The sequence below is a fragment of the Littorina saxatilis genome, linkage group LG3, assembly GCF_037325665.1.
Source record: "Littorina saxatilis isolate snail1 linkage group LG3, US_GU_Lsax_2.0, whole genome shotgun sequence".
In the NCBI taxonomy this organism is placed as follows: Eukaryota; Metazoa; Mollusca; class Gastropoda; order Littorinimorpha; family Littorinidae; genus Littorina; species Littorina saxatilis.
This window is the reverse complement of record NC_090247.1, coordinates 25,457,627-25,480,453: the sequence shown is the minus strand read 5'-3', so window position 1 is coordinate 25,480,453 and position 22,827 is coordinate 25,457,627. Positions and strand designations below refer to the sequence as shown.

The following is a 22,827-nucleotide window of genomic DNA, read 5'->3' as shown; positions in this document are numbered from 1 at the left end:
GAATGAAACTGAACGCAACGCAACAAGACCGTATACTCGTAGCATCGTCACTCCACCGCCCGTGGCAAAGGCAGTGCACGTGGAAAATACAAGAAGAGCGGGGTATTCGTTGCGCTGAGAAGGATAGCACGCTTTTCTGTACCTCTCTTCGTTTTAACTTTCTGAGCGTGCTTTTAATCCAAACATATCATATCTATATATTTTTGGAATCAGGAACCGACAAGGAATAAGATGAAAGTGTTTTTAAATTGATTTCGAAAAAAAATTTTGATAATAATTTTTATATATTTAATTTTCAGAGCTTGTTTTTAATCCGAATATAACATATTTATATGTTTTTGGAATCAGCAAATGATGGAGAATAAAATAAACGTAAATTTGGATCGTTTTATAATTTTTATTTTTTTTTTTTACAATTTTCCGATTTTTAATGACCAAAGTCATTAATTAATGTTTAAGCCACCAAGCTGAAATGCAATACCGAACCACGGGCTTCGTCGAAGAGTACTTGACCAAAATTTCAACCAATTTGGTTGAAAAATGAGAGCGTGACAGTGCCGCCTCAACTTTCACGAAAAGCCGGATATGACGTCATCAAAGACATTTATCAAAAAAATGAAAAAAACGTTCGGGGATTTCATACCCAGGAACTCTCATGTCAAATTTCATAAAGATCAGTCCAGTAGTTTAGTCTGAATCGCTCTACACACACACACACACACACACGAACGCACGCACACACACACGCACATACACCATGACCCTCGTTTCGATTCCCCCTCGATGTTAAAATATTTAGTCAAAACTTGACTAAATATAAAAAGCGTGCTATCCTTCTCAGCGCAACTACTAAACCGCTCTTCTTGTCAATTTCACTGCCTTTGCCATGAGCGGTGGACTGACAATGCTACGAGTATACGGTCTTGATGAAAAATTGCATTGCGTTCAGTTTCATTCTGTGAGTTCGACAGCAACAGCAACAGGTCGAGGCAGTAAAGACGATAACACTAGGACCAGGAGTTTAGAAATAAAAATTGCAAACATTGGGAGACAGCACACAAAAGCAGTAGTGATATACAACCAAACTCTGGACAATACATCAGGGAACAAACAGAACCATTTTCCATAATCGACACAGGCATGAGAATTATAGAACCATACATCCAGCATAGTGATGGTAATAGACACAGCATAAAGTCGCGACCACCAGCTCAACACACTAACAGGGGCACGTAGGGGGGCCAACAACACGGCACGAATGACACGAATACCAACAGGCATGGGAATTGTCCGCCAAACGACGGATTTCCGCCGAATTTGTTTTTTTGTTCCGCCGAAAATGCAAAAGTGTCCGCCGAAAAAATAAAGGGGGGAGGCACACAAAAAAAAAGCACCGGTTACTTTGGCCTTTGCGCAAAAGCCCGCGAAAACTTTCCGTACTTTGTTCACGCACTGCTACCGCCCGCCTCAGTTACTTGAACTTGTATGTTTGAAAGTAAACCAGATTGCACAGATTGTGTTACAAGTTACATGTTCCTGTTTGTCTCAGATCAATTTTTTAACAAATTTAAACCATATAATACATGTATATATTTTTTTCTTCAAAAAAGCAAAAATTGGTACATTTTTGTACTAAAAACTCTGATTCTAAGAACAGAATTTAATGGCAAACTTGGAGCTCAGATGACACCAGATTGCACCATCTGGGTTCTTTGGAGAAAAAAATTTCCGGGGGGGGCATGCCCCCGGACCCCCCTAGTAAGGCTAGGCGCTTCGCGCCGTCGACATGACGCTTCGCGTCTTCAGTTATAAATTTTCCGCCTTTTTTACAATTTTCAATTCCCATGCCTGACCAAACAACAGAGAGAACAAGCAACAAGTCGCGTAAGGCGAAAATACAACATTTAGTCAAGTAGCTGTCGAACTCACAGAATGAAACTGAACGCAATGCAACGCAGCAAGACCGTATATTCGTAGCATCGTCAGTCCACCGCTCACGGCAAAGGCAGTGAAATTGACAAGAAGAGCGGGGTAGTACGTTGCGCTGAGAACGATAGCACGCTTTTCTGTACCTCTCTTCGTTTTAACTTTCTGAGCGTGTTTTTAATCCAAACATATCATATCTATATGTTTTTGGAATCAGGAACCGACAAGGAATAAGATGAAAGTGTTTTTAAATTGATTTCGAAAATTTAATTTTGATAATAATTTTTATATATTTAATTTTCAGAGCTTGTTTTTAATCCAAATATAACATATTTATATGTTTTTGGAATCAGCAAATGATGGAGAATAAGATGAACGTAAATTTGGATCGTTTTATAAAAGAAATAATTTATTTTACAATTTTCAGATTTTTAATGACCAAAGTCATTAATTAATTTTTAAGCCACCAAGCTGAAATGCAATACCGAAGTCCGGGCTTCGTCGAACAATACTTGACCAAAATTTCAACCAATTTGGTTGAAAAATGAGGGTGTGACAGTGCCGCCTCAACTTTCACGAAAAGCCGGATATGACGTCATGAAAGACATTTATCAAAAAAATGAAAAAAACATATGGGGATATCATACCCAGGAACTTTCATGTCAAATTTCATAAAGATCGGTCTAGTAGTTTGGTCTGAATCGCTCTACACACACGCACACACGCACACACACACACGCACACACACACACACACACACACATACACCACGACCCTCGTCTCGATTCCCCCCTCGATGTTAAAACATTTAGTCATAACTTGACTAAATGTAAAAACGGAACAAAAGTTACAAGAAAGGGTAAACAGACATGAATACAAGTAACACATACCTTCGGATCTTGCCGCTGGGCTATAAGACGAAGGAGTATGATTCCAGGAACTTTATCCAAGTACTATGTATTATGTACGGCTTAATAACATGGCTGGATGACAAAACATTCGATGTAGAATGAAAACAAGTGACGGAACATTCTCTCGTTAAATGTTGGAGGAAAACCGGGATCGTAAAAGGAAACCAACGTCTGTACCGGTGGAGGAGCTAGGCAAACCAAAACAAAACATCACGTGGTCACAACACTGCCATGTGCTTTCTACTTGTCCAGTTGTCAAAAGTCAATGATAAAGAACATACCTAGTTTATCATAGAACAAAAACAGATAGATACTCGGATATTTGTTGTGTGTTTGGTAGCCTGTAAAAGGTAGACTCAAGATCTCTGACATACGGCTGGACAACAATCTTAAGTAGGTGATTATGATTATATTTACACAACATAGCACAACCTAGCACCCCCCCAAAAAAAACCAGAAAAACTACCCTTCAACGCTCGGAAGCATGACTACTCCATTCCGACTGTCTTCTGGTGGGGTCATTGAGTTCAGATAGGGATCTGATAGAGACAACTTTTCCTTTTTTGGTTTTCATCATCACTTTACCGTTCTTTGTCCATGCTTTTTCACAGATAGCATCCTCTTTGACCTTGTGGAAGAGGTACTGTCTCGTCTGGGTTAGATCTTCCACAATCACGACGCCTGACCCTTTCAACCCCCTCCTGTTATACAGGATTTGGTCCCTTATTCTGCGAGAGACAAATCGCACAATGGGGAAGAGCGGGGTAGTAGTTGCGCTGAGAAGGATAGCACGCTTTTCTGTACCTCTCTTCGTTTTAACTTTCTGAGCGTGTTTTTAATCCAAACATATCATATCTATATGTTTTTGGAATCAGGAATCGACAAGGAATAAGATAAAAGTGTTTTTAAATTGATTTCGAAAATTTAATTTTGATAATAATTTTTATATTTTTAATTTTCAGATTTATTATCAAAGTCATTAATTAATTTTTAAGCCACCAAGCTGAAATGCAATACCGAAGTCCGGGCTTCGTCGAAGATTACTTGACCAAAATTTCAACCAATTTGGTTTAAAAATGAGGGCGTGACAGTGCCGCCTCAACTTTCACGAAAAGCCGGATATGAAGTCATCAAAGACATTTATCAAAAACATGAAAAAAACATCTGGGGATATCATACCCAGGAACGCTCATGTCAAATTTCATAAAGATCGGTCCAGTAGTTTAGTCTGAATCGCTCTACACATACACACAGACACAGACACAGACACACACACACACACACATGTACACACACACACACACACACACACACACACATACACCACGACCCTCGTCTCGATTCCCCCCTCTACGTTAAACCATTTAGTCAAAACTTGACTAAATGTATAAAGGGGAGACAAGCTAGGTTTTATTCATGTTTTTTTTGTGAATGAGAAACGGGACGGATGTGGTAAGCACTGCTATACGGTTGTGGTCAGTACGGCAATTATGTATACAGATTAGTACAAGGCAAAGCCATGGTCCAGGGACCAAAACGTACATATACGAATTCTGGTCAATTCATTCTGTTATTCGCAGTTTTGAGTCGTACGCGAGAATGCTTACCCAATAGAAAAATGGCTTACCCAATAGTAAATAATACGAAATCACCATTAAGAAGACATGGTTGACATCTTCCAGCCGCTTGCACGCACGCATGCACGTACGCACGCACTCACGCACGCACGCACGCACGCACGTACGTACGCACGCACATACACGCTCACTCTCTCTCTCTTTAACACACACACACACACACAGGCAGACACACACAGACACGCACACACACACACACACACACACACACACATACACACACACATACACACACACGCACGCACGCACGCACCGACCTCCCCCGCCCCACCCGCCGCTGACAAAATAAAGCGTTACTCTTTTGATAATAAAGTAAAAAATGTGCTTTGAGTTGGCATTATCCTAGTGTACAAAAACTGAGTTTGAATCATATATCATCCTCTTGCCTCGTTTTCAGATCAAAATGGCGAGTCAGCAGGACCCAACGTCATCGGCATCGCCTATAGCGATGACAACAGCCATTTCCAGTTTGTTGGAACTGCAGCACAATCTCACAGATCTCAATTCCACCACCCCCAACGAGACCGTCACAATGGACAGCTATATTTGGTCCATCAGTCCACTAAAACAAGCCTTCGTTGTTCCAATTGTCTTCGGCGTCATTTTTGTCGTGGGACTCATCGGGAATGGGACGCTCATTTTTACCGTCGCGATCAATAAGGTAAGAGTGATTCTTTAACTGTCTGTGTATTTGTATGTGTGTCTGTTTGTGTGTCATTCTGTCTGTCTGACAGTCTGTTTGTCTGTCATTATGTCTGTCTCTCGGTTTGTCTGTCTGTTTCTGTCTGTCTGTTTCTCTTTATTTTGCACTATGTGTAGTTCGCCATCTCACTATATATCTGTCTGTCTGTCTGTCTGTCTGTCTATCTGTCTATCTGCCTCTCTCTCTCTCTCTCTCTCTCTTTCTCTCTCTCTCTCTCTCTCTCTCTCTCTCTCTCTCTCTCTCTTTCTCTCTCTCTGCTTTTAACTTTGGACGGAAACGGAAAAAAGTGTTGGGCATCTGATATTCGATTGATATGGTCCAAAACAGATTTTTATTTCGTCTGGCTCCAACGGGTGTTGGAAACATAAACATGTTTTTGCGCGTATTCAAAGTAAGATTATTGGACATGTTTAAGCAGGAGTGGGCAGAAACAATTTGTCTAAACGATCGTTACAGTGTGTATTGTACATTTAAAGACAGTTTGTCAGTTGAGTTGTATTTTTTAAATGTTAACATTTATTGCTTTCGAGTTTCGCTAGCCCAGTTTAGATGAGGTGTTCTTCCAATTAATGGAAATTTGAAAAGGTACAGCGATTGCGTTGCAGCTCGTAATTGCTCTTACTGTGGAAATGTGGAAGAGAATGAACACCACCTTTTATTACACTGTCCATTGTATTCTGATTTGAGAATGAGATTTCTTAATACTTTTGGACATATGCCACTTTCTAACCGTTCTGAGTTCTGAGTTCTGAGTTCTCTCTCTCTTTCTCTTCTTCTTCTTCGTTCATGGGCTAAGACTCCCACGTTCATTCATGTTTATAGCACGAGTGGAATATTACGTGTATGACCGTTTTTACCCCGCCATTTAGGCAGCATACGCCGATTTCGGGGGAGCTCTCTCTCTTTCTCTTTCTCGCTCTCTCGTTCTCTCTCTTTCTGTGTGTATGTGTGTGTGTGTGTGTGTGTGTGTGTGTGTGTGTGTGTGTGTGTGTGTGAGTGTGTGTGTGTTTGTGTGTGTGTGTGTGTAATGATGTGTAAGTGTGTGTGTGTGTATGTGCCTGTGTGTGTGTGTATGTGCCTGTGTGTGTGTGTGTGTGTGTGTGGATGTGGATGTGACGTCACTCCAGCCACTGAACTCACTGGCTTAGAAGGACAATGGTTGAAGTTTAGCTCAAGGGCTTTGCTTTACGCCATTTGCCGTGCTCCGAAAGGTCGAAAACCGGTTGCATTCGTATTTCATTTCAAGCAGGTCAATGTTTTGAGTTAAAAGGATGATAATGAGAGATTTCTATGCTGTATTGACTGGTGCAAATGGACCTCATTGCGTTTGAATTGTGCACGTGACTCCTGCGTATTTATTGGCATCCCCCCATCCCGGGTTAGGGGGAAGAATTTACCCGATGCTCCCCAGCATGTCGTAAGAGGCGACTAACGGATTCTGTTTCTCCTTTTACCCTTGTTAAGTGTTTCTTGTATAGAATATAGTCAATTTTTGTAAAGATTTTAGTCAAGCAGTATGTAATAAATGTTGTCCTTTGTACTGGAAACTTGCATACTCCCAGTAAGGTAATATATTGTACTACGTTGCAAGCCCCTGGAGCAAATGTTTGATTAGTGCTTTTGTGAACAAGAAACAATTGACAAGTGGCTCTATCCCATCTCCCCCCTTTCCCCGTCGCGATATAACCTTCGTGGTTGAAAACGACGTTAAACACCAAATAAAGAAAAGAAAGAATTTATTGGCAGGACACGACTTTTACTCACAAAAAAGAAAGAAAGATACTCACGGAAAATTAAATTCTAAACATAATACAAAAGAGTCACGAAGAACACGAGGTAAAATGTGAAATGAAAAATGAACAATGATTCTCAACTACGTACGAATAATTGTACCTGCACGCGACTTTGTCTTTTATCTCCATGAGCAGCTCTTGTTCTATATCGTCCACTTTGTCTCTGTCTATGCCCTATCTACCCCAAGTTTGTTTTTTGTGTATGTCTATTTGTCCGTCTTTTGTCTTAAATGTGTAGGTTACACATTTGACTGCATCTAAATTTATAATTGCATGTCTTCTCTGTTTGTCTGTTTGCATGCTCATATGCAGGAATGGTCTCTCTCTGTGTCTGTATCTCCTTATATCTCTGTCTCTCTGTGTGTGTCTGTCTCCCTATCTAGCTTAATTCTCTCTCACTTTGTTTATCTCTTCCAACTTGTTTCTGTTAATGTCTACAACCCACATGTTATGGCGTCTTACAGCTACTTTCCAGACGCACGGTTACGACCAACTATCTCTTTCTCTGCTTCGGTCTGTTTGACTGTCTCTCCTGTCTGTTTCTGCATTTCCCTATCTCAGTGGAGCTTGTTTCATCAGATGGCACCATACCTCAGTCTCTACCTTGCAGACTCACTGTTCCGGGCAGATGTATGACAGGCTGTCTCTTTGCTGCATGCCTTGGATCTCTCTTGCTCTCTTGGCTACTGCCTTCACCTCCTGTCTTTCATTCATTTTGTGTTGGTGCATTAATGGCACAGCTAAGTATGAGCTGGTGGTATATTGACTTCTAACTGAAGAAGGAAATAAAAGATAGATAGAATAAGAAGAGATGAAGAAAAAGAAGATGAAGATGAAAATAGAGGAGGAAGAGGAGGAGGGGGGAGGAGGAAGAGGAGGAGGAGGAGGAGGAGGAGAAGGAGGAGGAGGAGGGGGAGGAAGAGGAGGAGGGGGGAGGAGGAAGAGGAGGAGGAGGAGGAGAAGAAGAAGAAGAAGAAGAAGAAGAAGAAGAAGAAGAAGAAGAAGAAGAAGAAGAAGAAGAAGAAGAAGAAGAAGAAGAAGAAGAAGAAGAAGAAGAAGAAGAAGACGGAGGATGAGGAGGATGAGGAGGATGAGAAAGAAGAGGGGGAGGAGGGGGTAGATGATGACGATGATGAAGAGAAATAGGTGCCTTCATCCAAAACAAAGCCCAGTCATACTTCCATGACATGTCAATGTTGTAATGCGAAAGAATTCTGTGGAAGAAAGAAAGACAGACAGAAAGACAGAACGAAACAAAGAAGAAAGAAAAGACAGATAGAAAACAAAATAAAGAACAAATAAAGAAGAAACAGGAGAAGAAAAAGCTGGTAACAGAGACCGAAAGAAAGAAAGAAAGAGAGATAGTATAAAATAGAGAAATGACAATTAGGGAACAAATGACGATGTGAACGTGGAAAACGACGACAAAGAAGATCACGGAGAAGAAGAAGAATGCCGGAAAGAAAGAGACAGAAATAGGATGAAAGAAAGAACGAAACAAAGAAAGAAAATACTCTGAAATGAAATACACACCAACAGATAAGACTGAGCACCACTTCTTGCGGAAACTGCTTTTTGGTATCATTATTTTGCTTGTCTACCCCATGTTGGCAGTCATTGGAAGTCATTCAGCGCAAACTTTCGTTCTCTACATCACGTGCTGCATTAGCCACGGCTGACAGCGCGTAACGCACAGAACGCAGTTAGCAGCATTGTTATCATGCAGCCAGTCTGGTGTATATCAAGTACATATATATTTGCTTTGTAATAACAAGTATTTTCCCTAATCCCTTCTCACCGGTTTCCCGTCACATCTGTATCTTCCGCTACAAATGTGCATGCTTATTTGTAAGTGTGTGTACTTTTTCCGTTACATGTTGCTCCCAACTCTCTCTCTCTCTCTCTCTCTCTCTCTCTCTCTCTCTCTCTCTCTCTCTCTCTCTCTCTCTCTCTCTCTCTCTCTCTCTCTCTCTCTCTCTCTCTCTCTCTCTCTCTCTCTCTCTTTAGGCCGTGCTTTCGAGTTTATTTGTTTTCTGGTTTACGGTTGGTCTTTTTACATTTAGTCAAGTTTTGACTAAATGTTTTAACATCGAGGGGGAATCGAGACGAGGGTCGTGGTGTATGTGTGTGTGTGTGTGTGTGTGTGTGTGTGTGTGTGTGTGTGTGTGTGTGTGTGTGTGTCTGTTTGTGCGTGTGTGTGTGTAGAGCGATTCAGACCAAACTACTGAACCGATCTTTATGAAATTTGACATGAGAGTTCCTGGAAATGATATCCCCGGACGTTTTTTTTCTTCCGATAAATACTTTTGATGACGTCATATCTGGCTTTTTGTAAAAGTTGAGGCGGCACTGTCACACCCTCATTTTTCAATCAAATTGATTAACATTTTCGTAAAGCAATCTTCGACGAAGCCCGGACTTCGGTATTGCATTTCAGCTTGGTGGCTTAAAAATATTTTGATGACTTCGGTCATTAAAAATCAGAAAATTGTAATACCTTTTGTTATTTTATATAAAACGATCCAAATTTACGTTCATCTTATTCTACATCCTTTCCTGATTCCAAAAACATATAAATATGTTATATTTGGATTAAAAACAAGCTCTGAAAATTAAAAATATAAAAATTATGATCAAAATTAAAATTCCGAAATCGATTTAAAAACAATTTCATCTTATTCCTTGTCGGTTCCTGATTCCAAAAACATATAGATATGATATGTTTGGATTAAAAACACGCTCAGAAAGTTAAAACGAAGAGAGGTACAGAAAAGCGTGCTATGCAGCACAGCGAAACCACTACCGCGCTGAACAGGCTCGTCACTTTCACTCCGTTATGCACAAGCGGCGGACTACGGTCATTGTGAAAAAATGCAGTGCGTTCAGTTTCATTCTGTGAGTTCCACAGCTTGACTAAATGTAGTAATTTCGCCTTACGTGACTTGTTATTTGTTGTTGGGGGGGGGGGTGGGGGGGGGGGGGGTGGGGGGGGGGGGGGGGTGGGGGGGGGGGTGGTACAGTGAGTTTACATATATCTTTTTACGCTGTTTCCTTTTGGCAGTGTTCTTTTGCTTGACTGAACATATAAGGACTTAGCAATGTGGTTGCTTTTTACAGTTAGTCAAGTTTTGACTAAATGTTTTAACGTAGAGGGGGGAATCGAGACGAGGGTCGTGGTGTGTGACATACACACACACACACACACACACACACACACACACACACACACACACACACACACACACACACACACACACACACACACACACACACACACACACACACCGTGTGTGTGTGTGTGTGTGTGTAGAGCGATTCAGAGAAAACTACTGGACCGATCTTCATGAAACTTGACATTTTTTCATTTTTTTGATAAATAGCTTTGATGACGTCATATCCGGCTTTTCGTGAAAGTTGAGGCGGCACTGTCACGCTCTCATTTTTCAACCAAATGGGTTGAAATTTTGGTCAAATAATCTTCGACGAAGCCCGGACTTTGGTATTGTATTTCAGCTTGGAGGCTTAAAAATAAATTAATGAGTTCGCTCATTAAAGTTGTCATTAAAATCGATTTTTCGCAAACAGACTTAAAATTGATTGCATCGTATTCTTCATCATATTCTGAATCTAAAAATATATACATATGTCATGTTTACTCTTAAAATGTGATCAAAATTAACAAATTAACAATTAATTAGTCTTACGATAAAAATTTAAGAAATCGATCCAAAAATGATTTCATTTTATTCTTTATCATTTCCTGATTCCAAAAACATATAGATATGATAGGTTGTATTCAAAACAAGCTCCGAAAGTTAACAAGAATACAGAAAAGCGCGCTTTCCTGCTCAGCACAATACGCTACCGCGCTATTCTGGCGTGTTAATTTCACTGCGTTTTGCACGTGGAAGGTGAGCGATTTCCTTCTCGCGGGGATTGACGAAGCTGTACTGTCTTTGTGAAAAACTACAGTGCGTTCAGTTTCATTCCGTGAGTTCGACAGCTTGACTAAATGTAGTAATTTCGCCTTACGCGACTTGTTCTAGTTTGGTTTTTCCCAATTTTACCGATTTTTGTCATCCTTCTCTTCTACGTTTTTTGCTGTGTCTTTTGTCATAGCGACGTTTCCTCAAGGAAGTCCAGGATATAGCCTGAAGTACTTTAAGGTTATACAGTACAGAAGGGATAACAAATCAATCTGCAAAATGTATTCATCACAACATTCCCTAGTCAGCACAGGAGACTTTCTGAACATCTTCGTCTCTTCTACTTTCCCATGTTATATGATGGAGTCTCCCGTCGGGCGCGACTCCGTGTATTCATCACACAATTCCCTACTCAGCTCGTCTCTCCTGCGTTCTCATGTAATATAATTATGGTACCAATAAACAGACAGTGTACAATATTAAGATCTTTTTTGTTCATCTTTTGCAGGTGATGCGAAACGTGCCCAACATTCTCATTGTCAGCCTGTCTCTGGGAGACTTCCTGCTCATCCTTGTCTCCGTGCCCTTGACCTCAACAGTCTACACGTTCGACAACTGGCCGTACGGGCAGGTGGCGTGCAAGTTCAACCACTTCATGCAGACCTGGTCACTCGGGGTTACCGTCTTCACGCTGACCGCCTTGAGCCATGACCGCTACACGGCTATCATGGACCCAATGTCCAAGCACAAGGGCAAGGTAAAGGATTTTTATTCTGGTAAAGTTTGCAAATAACATTAGTGTGGGACGTTTAATCATAATAATACTTTGACATTGACAACATCTTGATATGATTTACGCAACAATCGCTGAAGCAAGTGAATGCATTATAAACACTTTCAATACATGTATTATTTCAACATGTTGTCAGATTACCGAGGATTTTCATCGTTGGTTCTTCATATTTGTTTCAATGACCATATTATCTTACTGCTATGGACATTCGGGGGGCTTTCTCCACCGTGGAAAGCTTGTAGCAGCCAGAGTCGCGCTACCAGGGCGTTTGCATGTTTCTTGTGCATTTTCCGGGTTTCGTTGGCTTTTTTGCCTTATTGCTGTGGAAAATAGGTCTCTTCCTCCTTTCGTTCTTTCTGTCTGTCTTGTTTGTTGTTTCTGTCGGTCTGCCTGTCTTTCTGTCTAGCCAGGCTTCCTATCATTATCTTTCTACAAATTCGGGTCAGCTTGGCAATTCTTTGCGCAATTTCTTACGTTCTTATTTTCTTTTATTTTCTTTCTTCATTCTTTTTTTCTGTGTTCTTTGTTTCTAAAGTAGGTTTTTTTTGCACACCTCAAAGTTTCCTGTTTGTAATGATATGTATTTTGCTGACGTTGGTCTAGCTCTTGATCGATGTAGTCCTATATTTTTGACTTTGTAATAAATTACCGCTTTTCGATTACCAAGACAACAATATGCATCATTATCTTCTAGCGATGTTGCTTTTTGTATTACATTCACCACGGGTTACGTGACAAATCTCTGTTGTAGCTTACAAATGTTGTCACCAAGGCCATTTGTATTTGTGTAATTATTAATTATTTTATCTGTTTATTTACTTACTTTTTGTAGTCCCTCTTTGCATTTCCGATTTAGCAACATTTATACATGAAAGAGCGCTGATAATATTTTTCTTTTATCTTCCCATCGCTTTTATTCAAAGTTTACTTTGCATTAATTCATTTCGTGTCGCGTTAAGGCCAAACAAAAATATATGTTGGTTTAGGGTAACGTGACCAAAAAAGATAGGGTCGGTAGGTCGGTTTTTTTATTTATTTTTATTTATTTTTAAATTTGGTCGATTTTCAAGGAGGTTACTTCCCTTAGTCTCGGTATGGTTCGCAAAATGTGCCAACGGTTGGGTATTTTTTTTAGAAATAAAAAAAAGTTTTATGGTCGGCGGGAAAAAATAGGGTCGGTCGGGTTACCCTAAACCAACATATATTTTTGTTTGGCCTAACAGCCAAGCACTGATCATCTTTGTTTAGATGTTTTCCAATAGACCTTTTTCACTTAAATTTTGGCGCATGCGCTGTGAAGTTTATTGTCAGATCTACCGGAACTAGGGAGCAAAAGGAAAAATCGACAACGAGGCTTGGTGCAAAGTCAAGTGCGAAGACGACGAGGCAAACTGTTGTGTTTGCAACTGCAAGTGCAACAGTGGAATGAAGAAAGAGAAATACGGTGGACAGAATTTGTCATTGTTTGGCTTTCCGATGGGTGCAAGTGCGAAGGCGCAACAGCGAAGGACGCGATGGGTGCAAGCAATACGACGACAGGGGTTTGTCGTGCCATTTGAAAAAGTCTGCTCGAGTTACTTCGTGTCTGGCATTGGCACGGCTATCAGCGATGCCAACTACGTTGACTTCGTACCCACCCTTAATCTTGGATTTCCCCCTCCCCACTCTCTACCTCTCTCTCTCTCTCTGTCTCTCTCTCTCTCTCTCTCTCTCTCTCTCTCTCTCTCTCTCTCTCTCTCTCTCTCGCATGATACCGTATATACATATACATGTTTTTCTGTGTGTGAGTTTGTGTGTACGATACCGTGTGTACGTATGCGTTTGTGCGTGTGTGTGTGTGTGTGTGCGGTGTGTGTGTGTGTGTGTGTGTAATGAAGAGAGAGAGAGAGAGAGAGAAAGAGAGAGAGAGAGAGAGAGAGAGAGAGAGAGAGAGAGAGAGAGAGAGAGAGAGAGAGAGAGAGAGAGAGAGAGAGCGGTAATTGAATTTGGCTTTTACCGAATGAAAACTATTGTCAAAAACAGTGCATTAAGATTAAGAACTAAAACCAACCAACCATAAAATAAAAAGCACCCTCCATCCCTTTTAACTGTCTCTCTCTTCCGCTTTCTCGCGCTTTTTCTGTCTGTCAATCCCCCCCTCTCTCTCTCTCCCCCTCTCATTTCATAAAAGAATTTGGGAGAGAAAAAAAGGTTTCAATATCCTCGGTTATACCGTGTGTCAATATTTCCATTTACAAATATATGCAATAACACTGTCTTACAATTAGTCAAAAACAAAGCCCTTTCTTTTCTAAAAAGATCAAAATCCGAAAGAAACAACTGAAAATCATGCAGAGACTTTCTTCCGAAAATTACAAATCTCTGGCAAATTGAAAGGAACAACAAAATATTCCTTCAGAGAGAGCGAGAGAGAGAGAGAGAGAGAGAGAGAGAGAGAGAGAGAGAGAGAGAGAGAGAGAGAGAAGAGAGAGAGAGAGAGAGAGAGAGAGAGAACTCAGAACTCAGAATGGTTTATTATTAAGGCCACAGAGAGAGAGAGAGAGAGAGAGAGAGAGAGAGAGAGAGAGAGAGAGAGAGAGAGAGAGAGAGAGGCAGAGAGAGAGACAGAGTGAGTGAGCGAGCGAGTGAGCAAGAGAGAGAGATAGAGAGAGATAGAGAGAGTCACACACACACACACACACACACACACACACACACACACACAGAGGCACACACAGACACACACACACACACACACTGAAACAGACTGACACACGCGGCACACACACGCACACACATACATACACATACATACATATACACACACAAACCACGAGTGAGAGCGAGAGACTGAAAAAATGAGAAAGAGAGAGTCGTCAGTTTGTTTGTTTGTTTGTTTGCTTAACGCACAGCCGACCACGAAGAGCCATATCAGGGCGGTGCTGCTTTGACATTTAACGTGCGCCACACACAAGACAGAAGTCGCAGCACAGGCTTCATGTCTCACCCAGTCACATTATTCTGACACCGGACCAACCAGTCCTAGCACTAACCCCATAATGCCAGACGCCAGGCGGAGCAGCCACTAGATTGCCAATTTTAAAGTCTTAGGTATGACCCGGCCGGGGTTCGAACCCACGACCTCCCGATCACGGGGCGGACGCCTTACCACTAGGCCAACCGTGCCGGTCAGAGTCGTCAGTAAGTAGTGGTATTGACACGTAGCGATAATGACACGTCGCGCTAAAAGATATAGTGCTGTCGACACGTAGTGATAATGAACGAATGATAGCGACTCATCGACACATTATTTGTAGCATTAATCAACGTAGCGATAGCGGCACGTAGCACAAATGACACGTAGGACAAATGACACTCAGCACAAATGACACGTAGCGCTAGCGATACGCACCCTCGCTTATGCAGGGGAAGTTCGCCAAGTCTTTCGTCCATATACCACCAATAGCCGTTTCAAACCATACCTTCGTGCATGTCCTTGGTTTTTTGTTCATGATTTTGAACAAGATAATCCGTTTTCTTGCAGAATTTCTCAAAGTAATCCTCTGGCAAAGTAATCTTCGAGCATCGAAACTGAAAGAGGTATTTCAGGCCAGGCACCTATTGCCCCCTAGTACCGGTTATCAGAGAGAGGCTGCCGTGCCCTAAAATGTGATTGGTCGAAACGCTGGGGGCAAAGGTTATACGAAAAAGGTCTATTCGCCAAGCATTCATGAATCTTATATTTCCCATAAAGTGAGCAGTGGTGCTTTTACCGCCTGTAACCTATTCCAGGCTGGGAGGCCTTGTAGTTAGTTGATTTGCAACTGTTGCACAAGCTATGCGCCAGTTTCCAAGCAATCTATTGCAATCCACTCCAGTTCAATCAAAACCCAGTTCCATCCAATCCGGTCCAATCCGGTCCAATCAAGTCCAATCAAGTCCAGTCCAATCCATTCTTTCTTTCTTTATTTGGTGTTTAACGTCGTTTTCAACCATTCAAGGTTATATCGCGACGGCCAATCCATTTCAATCTAATCCAAACCAATCCAGTCCGGTCAAATTCAATCCAATACGATCCAATCCGATCCAGTACAATCCAGTTCAATTCATTCCAATCTAATCCAATCCAATCTAGTCCGATCTTATCTAATAAAATCCAGTCCAAATCAAAACCAGTCCACTCCAGTCCGATCTAGTACAATTCAATCCAGTCCGATCTAGTACAATTCAGTTCAATCTTATTTAGTTTAGTCAAGACAAATCCATACAAGTTCAATCCCTTCAATTTCAATCTAATCCTGTCTGATCCGATCAGATTCAGTTCAATTCAATCCAGTCAAATCCAATAGCAACAGACTTAAGAAAGTAGGGGACTAAAGCGCTCTAAATGTAGACAATTACAATGAGAGTTATGACATTGATGATGATGATGATGATGATGATGATGATGATTATGATGAAAAAGGGATAAGTGCTTGGCAGTTTTACACGGCGCTAAGAAAACAACTACAAGATAGTAGAATGATATCAACAAAGCTTTTATCATTATTTATCACTATGATTCTCAATCTAAACAGAGACATTCCATCGTTGTGTTGCAGACTCAGAAAGCCACCATGCTGATCTCGGCCTTCATCTGGGTGTTCGCCTTCATCCTGGCGCTGCCTGACGCCATCTTTAGCTCCGTCAACGTCCGCGGCCACATGGGGTACCAATACCAGATCTGCATCAACTTTCCCGAAGATCCGCTCTACGCGCCCAAGATCTACTACGTCACGCGCTTCGTCGTCTTCTTCGCCATCCCCGTCATCATCATCGCAACCTTCTACCTTCTCATGGCCCGCATACTAATCCGCAGCGGGGAGGAGATGCCGTGCGAGGGTAAGAGCGGGGGTTCGAACCAGCAGCGCCAGATCGCCGCCAGGAAGAAGGTGGCCCGCGTCGTCCTCAGCTTTGTCTTCATCTTCATCCTGTGCTGGCTGCCGCGCCACGTCTACCTCCTGTGGTACTACTTAGACCCCGCCAACTTCAACATCTTCTGGCACTACTTCAAGATTGCGGGCTTCTGCATGACCTTCATCAACTCCTGCATCAACCCCTTCGCCCTCTACTTCCTCAGCTCGCAGTTCCGAAAGTACTACAACAGATACCTGTTCTGCTGCCTGAAGGGCGTCAACTACACGCGCATGGAGCCGTCGTCCACCATGCATAATTTCAACAGCACGGTGCGCAGAGCCTCCTCCACACAGACCTCCATCGTGCAGTCTCAGTCCATGTGTTGACTACTTCGCCTCCTCGTCGGGACCCGGTACATGCACTCTCCTCGTGCCCACCACCACCACAACCGAAACAACAACGTCAAAGGTGGTGGAGGTATTCGCCACAACTTCTGCATCTCCCAGCAAGAAGACAAGCTGCAGGAGAAGAAGAAGTTCTATCGAGGTCCGTCCCTAGGTCACCAGCGAGGAAAGGCGATCGTTAAAACTCAAACATCGGACGCGGGGGGAAAGAAGCGATGCAGCACCGCGGACGTCAGAGACACCGCTTCGGTGCAAATCGAAATGGAGCAGTACGCTTGGAGGAGGTCTCCCTCTCCTTCCCCTTCCCCCTCCCCCTCCCAGACCCCTCTCCCTACCCTCTACTCCTCCTCGTCCCCCAGGACTGCTACCATGCACAGCCTGCCCCGGGGTTCAAGGCCGCTCTCCCTCAACGCATCAACCACACACGGGCAGACGTTCACAGAGTGCACGAGCACAGAAAGTTGTGGACATACACAGTGCTCTGTGCAGAATAAAAACGAACACTCGCCGACTGTTTAACAGTAGACGTCGGACCAAGACTGAGCGTGAGGGGGACTCTGCTGTGACTGTGTGAGAAGACATTTATGTGAACCGCAATGGTTTTGGTCATGCGGAGAGAAGCAGACGAAGTCAACGAAGCATGTCTTCGCCGTAGTGTTAAGAACCGCATTAAGCTTGGCCATATCATGTCTTCGTTAAGAAACGCAAAAACTTTGGTTATGCGGACTGCAGCTGGCGAAGTCCATGAAGCATGTCTTCATCTTTGAGACAAAAACTTTGCGATTTTTTTGTCCGACGGCTTATTGGTGCGAGTAATCATGTACACATCAAAACATGTGTTGAGTATTTAAGCGGGTTGGGAGCATACTTCCACTTACACACATACATACAGATCTACATCCGGACTGCTTTCTGTGCACAGAAAATTGTTTTGCTGAATATCATTTGCTTCAATCTACGAATTTAACCCAACAAAGCATTCTCACTCTGCCAAGAAAGCAGCCAGGCTGAAGATTATGCATATGGATAAATGTCCATTTGGAAGGACGGACTTAACAGCTCAGACAAATTTGCGGTTTTGAACATGACGGGTCCCACGATGAGGTACATTTAAAGCCGTTCTAAAATCCTAGTCATGGATAGTTTTCAGTTAACAAAAGATTGTTTATAAAATCACCCCACAATATACAACAACGCTTGAATGGTTGTTTGAAAGCCCCGTTTACGGAGGTGTACGACTCTGCGAAGGCTGATTAGACAGTTTACTCATTGTACCGCTGCGTATATACACTCAATTAAAAGCTTACTCTGAAGCTTTCCTCAACGATGACTCATTTACTCAGAAAATGCTCATCAGACACTGGATATCGGTGTGAAAACTTCTTGAATAGTCCTGTGAAATCGAAACTGAAAACAGATATATTTTAAAGCGTAAAAACAAAACGAGTGCGCCGTGAAAAAAGACATTAGACGGTATGTTTGCTATGTGCCATTTTTAGCTTTCTTGTGTGTAAGTTGTGATGGTATATGTGACCCTCCACCACGACTTGAGTCGCATGTCACCTCGCGCGGTTCTGCGCTACGCTTAATGTAAGTCCAGGGAGTGTCTGGTAACAGTGTGAGGGTCACCTTAGTCACAGGCTTATAACTCAAACAGTTTTCGCTCTTTTCTAAAACGGATTTCACCACTTGATAGAGCATAAAAAACTCTTTAGGAAAATGTAAAAATATGAAAATCATGCAAATGTGACAAGCGACTCATTCCGTGGTGGAGGGTCACATATTTTTGTTATTTCGTATTTCAACTGCAAACCTCTTTTGCTGAGTTTGGTAACAGTCTTGACTTACTGTCTTTGTTTCTCTATCGTCTTTGTCTGTCTCGTGCTGTTTTACATTTTGCCAATAACTTTTGCAATGCGAATGTTATTTCGCTGATGTTTATTGCTGTTAATTTGTTTGGTGATTCTATACCTGTTTATTTTTTTTATTTTTTTTCGTCTGTCATTTACAAAACGATGTGATTGTCACACAAAAATTGTGAGTCTGTGATTTTGAAACGGGTGTATAAAATTGTTTTCTGTTTACTGGAGTTGTTTCGACTCATGGGAATTTGTACAGCATTTTACGGTATTGTTGATGATGGTAATTGCTCTGTGCGTATGCGGTCTTGCGGAGAGCAGATGAATCTGTGAACTAACCACAGTAGTCATGGCAATCAGCATTTGGGTGACTGATTGGCAGTTTGTACTTTTTTCCCCTAATTCAAGCTGGGAACATTTTGAGCTGGATAAAGAAGAGGTGAAAGAAGTAAGTCGTGTTTTCACTGTTTTGGTATAATTCAATAGCAGCGTTAGAATGCCTGTGAAGGCGTCATGTTCGGAAAGGCTCCCAGGATGCCAATATACGCAGCAAATCGTGTATATTGTTCTCGCGGAAATCGTTGTTTTCAATCGCGTCAAATACACACAGCGCGTTACAGTTTACGTCTCTGCGTTTCTCGCGAGGGAAGGAAAATGGCCACCACGGCGGATTCTGGTTTGATGACTGTCGCACTGAAAACAACGGATTGTCCGCTTACTTCGAGCCACTCGTAGGGCAACGTGTCATGTTTTTTTCTTTCGCCACGCATATTATGTCGTGTGGTTCTGTTCTGTTATTTTGCTTTCACAAATGTAATTGATATATTTTCTGCGATATAATGTCTCTGGCACACTCATTCTTGATTGCCCGGCTCAGTCAATTAAGTCTCTTAATTTTTTGTTTACCATGGATTTGCTGGAATTCACTGTGTAAACGCTCAAAGACGTTTTCCTCCCGATATGCATGATTTTAGCCAAATACAGCAGTGTAGTCCTACCTAATTTGCTTTGGCGTAAGCCCGACAACGAAGTATGACAATCCATAGAAGATGCTATTACTGTGTACCATGCCTTCTTCTTCTTCTTCTTCTTCTGCGTTCGTGGGCTCAAACTCCCACGTACACTCGTGTTTCTTGCACGAGTGGAATTTTACGTGTATGACCGTTTTTTACCCCGCCATTTAGGCAGCCATACGCCGTTTTCGGAGGAAGCATGCTGGGTATTTTCGTGTTTCTATAACCCACCGAACTCTGACATGGATTACAGGATCTTTTTCGTGCGCACTTGGTCTTGTGCTTGTGTGTACACACGGGGGTGTTCGGACACCGAGGAGAGTCTGCACACAAAGTTGACTCTGAGAAATAAATCTCTCGCCGAACGTGGGGACGAACTCACGCTGACAGCGGCCAACTGGATACAAATCCAGCGCGCTACCGACTGAGCTACATCCCCGCCCACCATGCCTTCAAGTAACAGGCTTTTCAAGGTTGAACTTAAAGGCAAATTCCTGAAGAGCATCGGGTAATAAAGTATTGACTATTTTGTTAATCTACACTCTCCTTATCCATTGGATTAGAACTTTTGATCCCGCAATTACAAACCAACGACGATAACAACAACACCCCCTCACACACACACACACACACACACACACACACACACACACACACACACACACACACACACACACACACACACACACACACACACACACACACACAAGCACACACAACTATTGAGACCAATAACACACAAACACACGAACAAAAAACCTAAACAGACTGACTCATAAACAAACATACGAACAAAAACCCAAACAGACTGCCAAACAAGCAAGCAAACCAACAAACCTACAAAACACACTATTGCGCATCGTAAGCCTTACTGAACTTTAAGTATATTAGATTTGACACTTTGTCGACGAGCGAGTTTAAAGATGCACAATTACCCTGGTGATTCTGCTACTTCTAAATGATATTCGATGACCTTTTTACATCGAAGGAGGTCCCTTATGTGTAAATAGTTCAGTAAATATTTGACGGACACGCTATGTCTCAATTTGTTATTTTCTAATGGGTTTCATTGTGAAGTGTTGTCATATTTTGGGCAATTGTTTCAATTGTTTGTGTCGTTATGTGGCTGTTTGGTTAATCTCTTGTATTAAGGTTTTCGGCGTTGTCGTAAAATGTGGACATTCCTGGTGGTATGTTTGGCGGTAACATCATCGTCGTGTAAAAACATAAATATGTATAAACTTTAAGATTTTGGAAAACGCAGACTCTTGACATTTGTGTACGAACAATGGCTTCTACCACTGATCCACAACTGTAAGGCTATTCAAACATGTGCGATTTATTACAGTGGCTTTCTGATAGCTGATTCATTGATTGATTGATTGACCATTTAACTGATTGATTGTTATACTGATTGGTTGTAATTGGTTGATCGATTGACCTTTTAATTGAAAGATGATAGATTGATTCCCCCCCGCGGGTTAGGGGGAAGAATTTACCCGATGATCCCCAGCATGTCGTAAGAGGCGACTAACGGATTCTGTTTCTCCTTTTACCCTTGTTAAGTGTTTCTTGTATAGAATATAGTCAATTTTTGGAAAGATTTTAGTCAAGCAGTATGTAAGAAATGTTAAGTCCTTTGTACTGGAAACTTGCATTCTCCCAGTAAGGTAATATATTGTACTACGTTGCAAGCCCCTGGAGCAAATTTTTGATTTGTGCTTTTGTGAACAAGAAACAATTGACAAGTGGCTCTAACCCATCTCCCCCCTTTCCCCGTCGCGATATAACCTTCGTGGTTGAAAACGACGTTAAACACCAAATAAAGAAAGAAAGAAATAGATTGATTGACTGATTGATTGATTGATTGACTGACTGATTGATTGATTGGTTGATTACTTGATTGTAATTGATTGATTGATTGTTTGATTAATTGATGGGTGGGCGGAAGGACGAAAGGCTGCGAAAAACGTTCAACTGATACATATATGGCCGGGTTGCTCGACTGAATGCTTGTTTTGTTTAATTTTTACCATACATGAACAGCATTTGTTGTAGTGTATTGTTATTTACAATAGAACAATTTTTCTCTTTTGTGCAATGCCTAGGTCTTGTAAATGAGCGGTTAATTATTTTGTTCATCCATGATTTTTTTTTTTAGATATTTAAGATAACTTATCTATTTCGATTTTTTGTCTGAATATGAAGCGACAAGACAAAGGAGCCTTTCTGAAAGCCTAACAACATTGTATAGAATAATAAATAATGATGTACTAAACTTTTCAAAAACCGCACTTGGCAAGCGCAGTCAGTTTTGAATTTGGTTTTAGCTTAATAATGTCTTGCTGTTGCCCATCGCAATGACATACAGTTTGCAATCAATTGTCCAGAAGAAAAGGGAGCAGAACAGTTAATCTTGTCTTTGTTTTGTTTCAAGTTGTTGACGAGTAGTGTTTTCCTGTGTTTGTTGTGATCGTGCTATCAAAACTGTGAAATAACGGAAAGCTTTTTCTGTCAATAAATAAACGAATCTTGGCGCCCACTGGTGTGTTCCTGGTATAAATGTGTCAGTAACTGCACTCTTTGCAGATCCGAATGAATCGTTTCTGTTCATTTTGATTTCATTTCAGGGCACCTTATTTCATTTTCATTTCACTTTGATTACCTTATTGTCCCATTGTTTGAACAGCCGGGTTGCTTCCTCGAAGTGGAAAGCTAGCACCAATACTGTATTTAGAATGACCGCACACACTGACAGAAAAGTATGAACAAAAACCCACCAAAGACAGGCAGAGAAACAGTTAGACCGACAAAATGAACAGATATATCCTCAAAGCGTGGGGGGGGGGGGGGGGTGAGAGAAAGAGAGAGAGAGAGAGAGAGAGAGAGAGAGAGAGAGAGAGAGAGAGAGAGAGAGAGAGAGAGAGAGAGAGAGAGAGAACGCATGACAGAGCCAGATAGACAGACAGACACTGACAAGAAGACAT

General features: G+C 41.8%; 1 protein-coding gene across 1 annotated transcript in view; it reads left to right on the top strand.

The window, feature by feature from the left end:
- The window catches only part of LOC138961962 (neuropeptide CCHamide-1 receptor-like), a 29,151-nt gene extending 6,775 nt beyond the window's left edge, over window positions 1-22,376 (top strand). Inside the window, exons 2-4 of the mRNA XM_070333644.1 lie at window positions 4,872-5,135; window positions 11,405-11,653; window positions 16,270-22,376. Coding sequence (XP_070189745.1) covers window positions 4,878-5,135; window positions 11,405-11,653; window positions 16,270-16,950 — 1,188 coding nt within the window. The 5' untranslated portion in view covers window positions 4,872-4,877 and the 3' untranslated portion in view covers window positions 16,951-22,376. The remainder of the gene's footprint in view (window positions 1-4,871; window positions 5,136-11,404; window positions 11,654-16,269) is intronic.
- The last annotated feature ends 451 nt before the right edge of the window (window positions 22,377-22,827 follow it).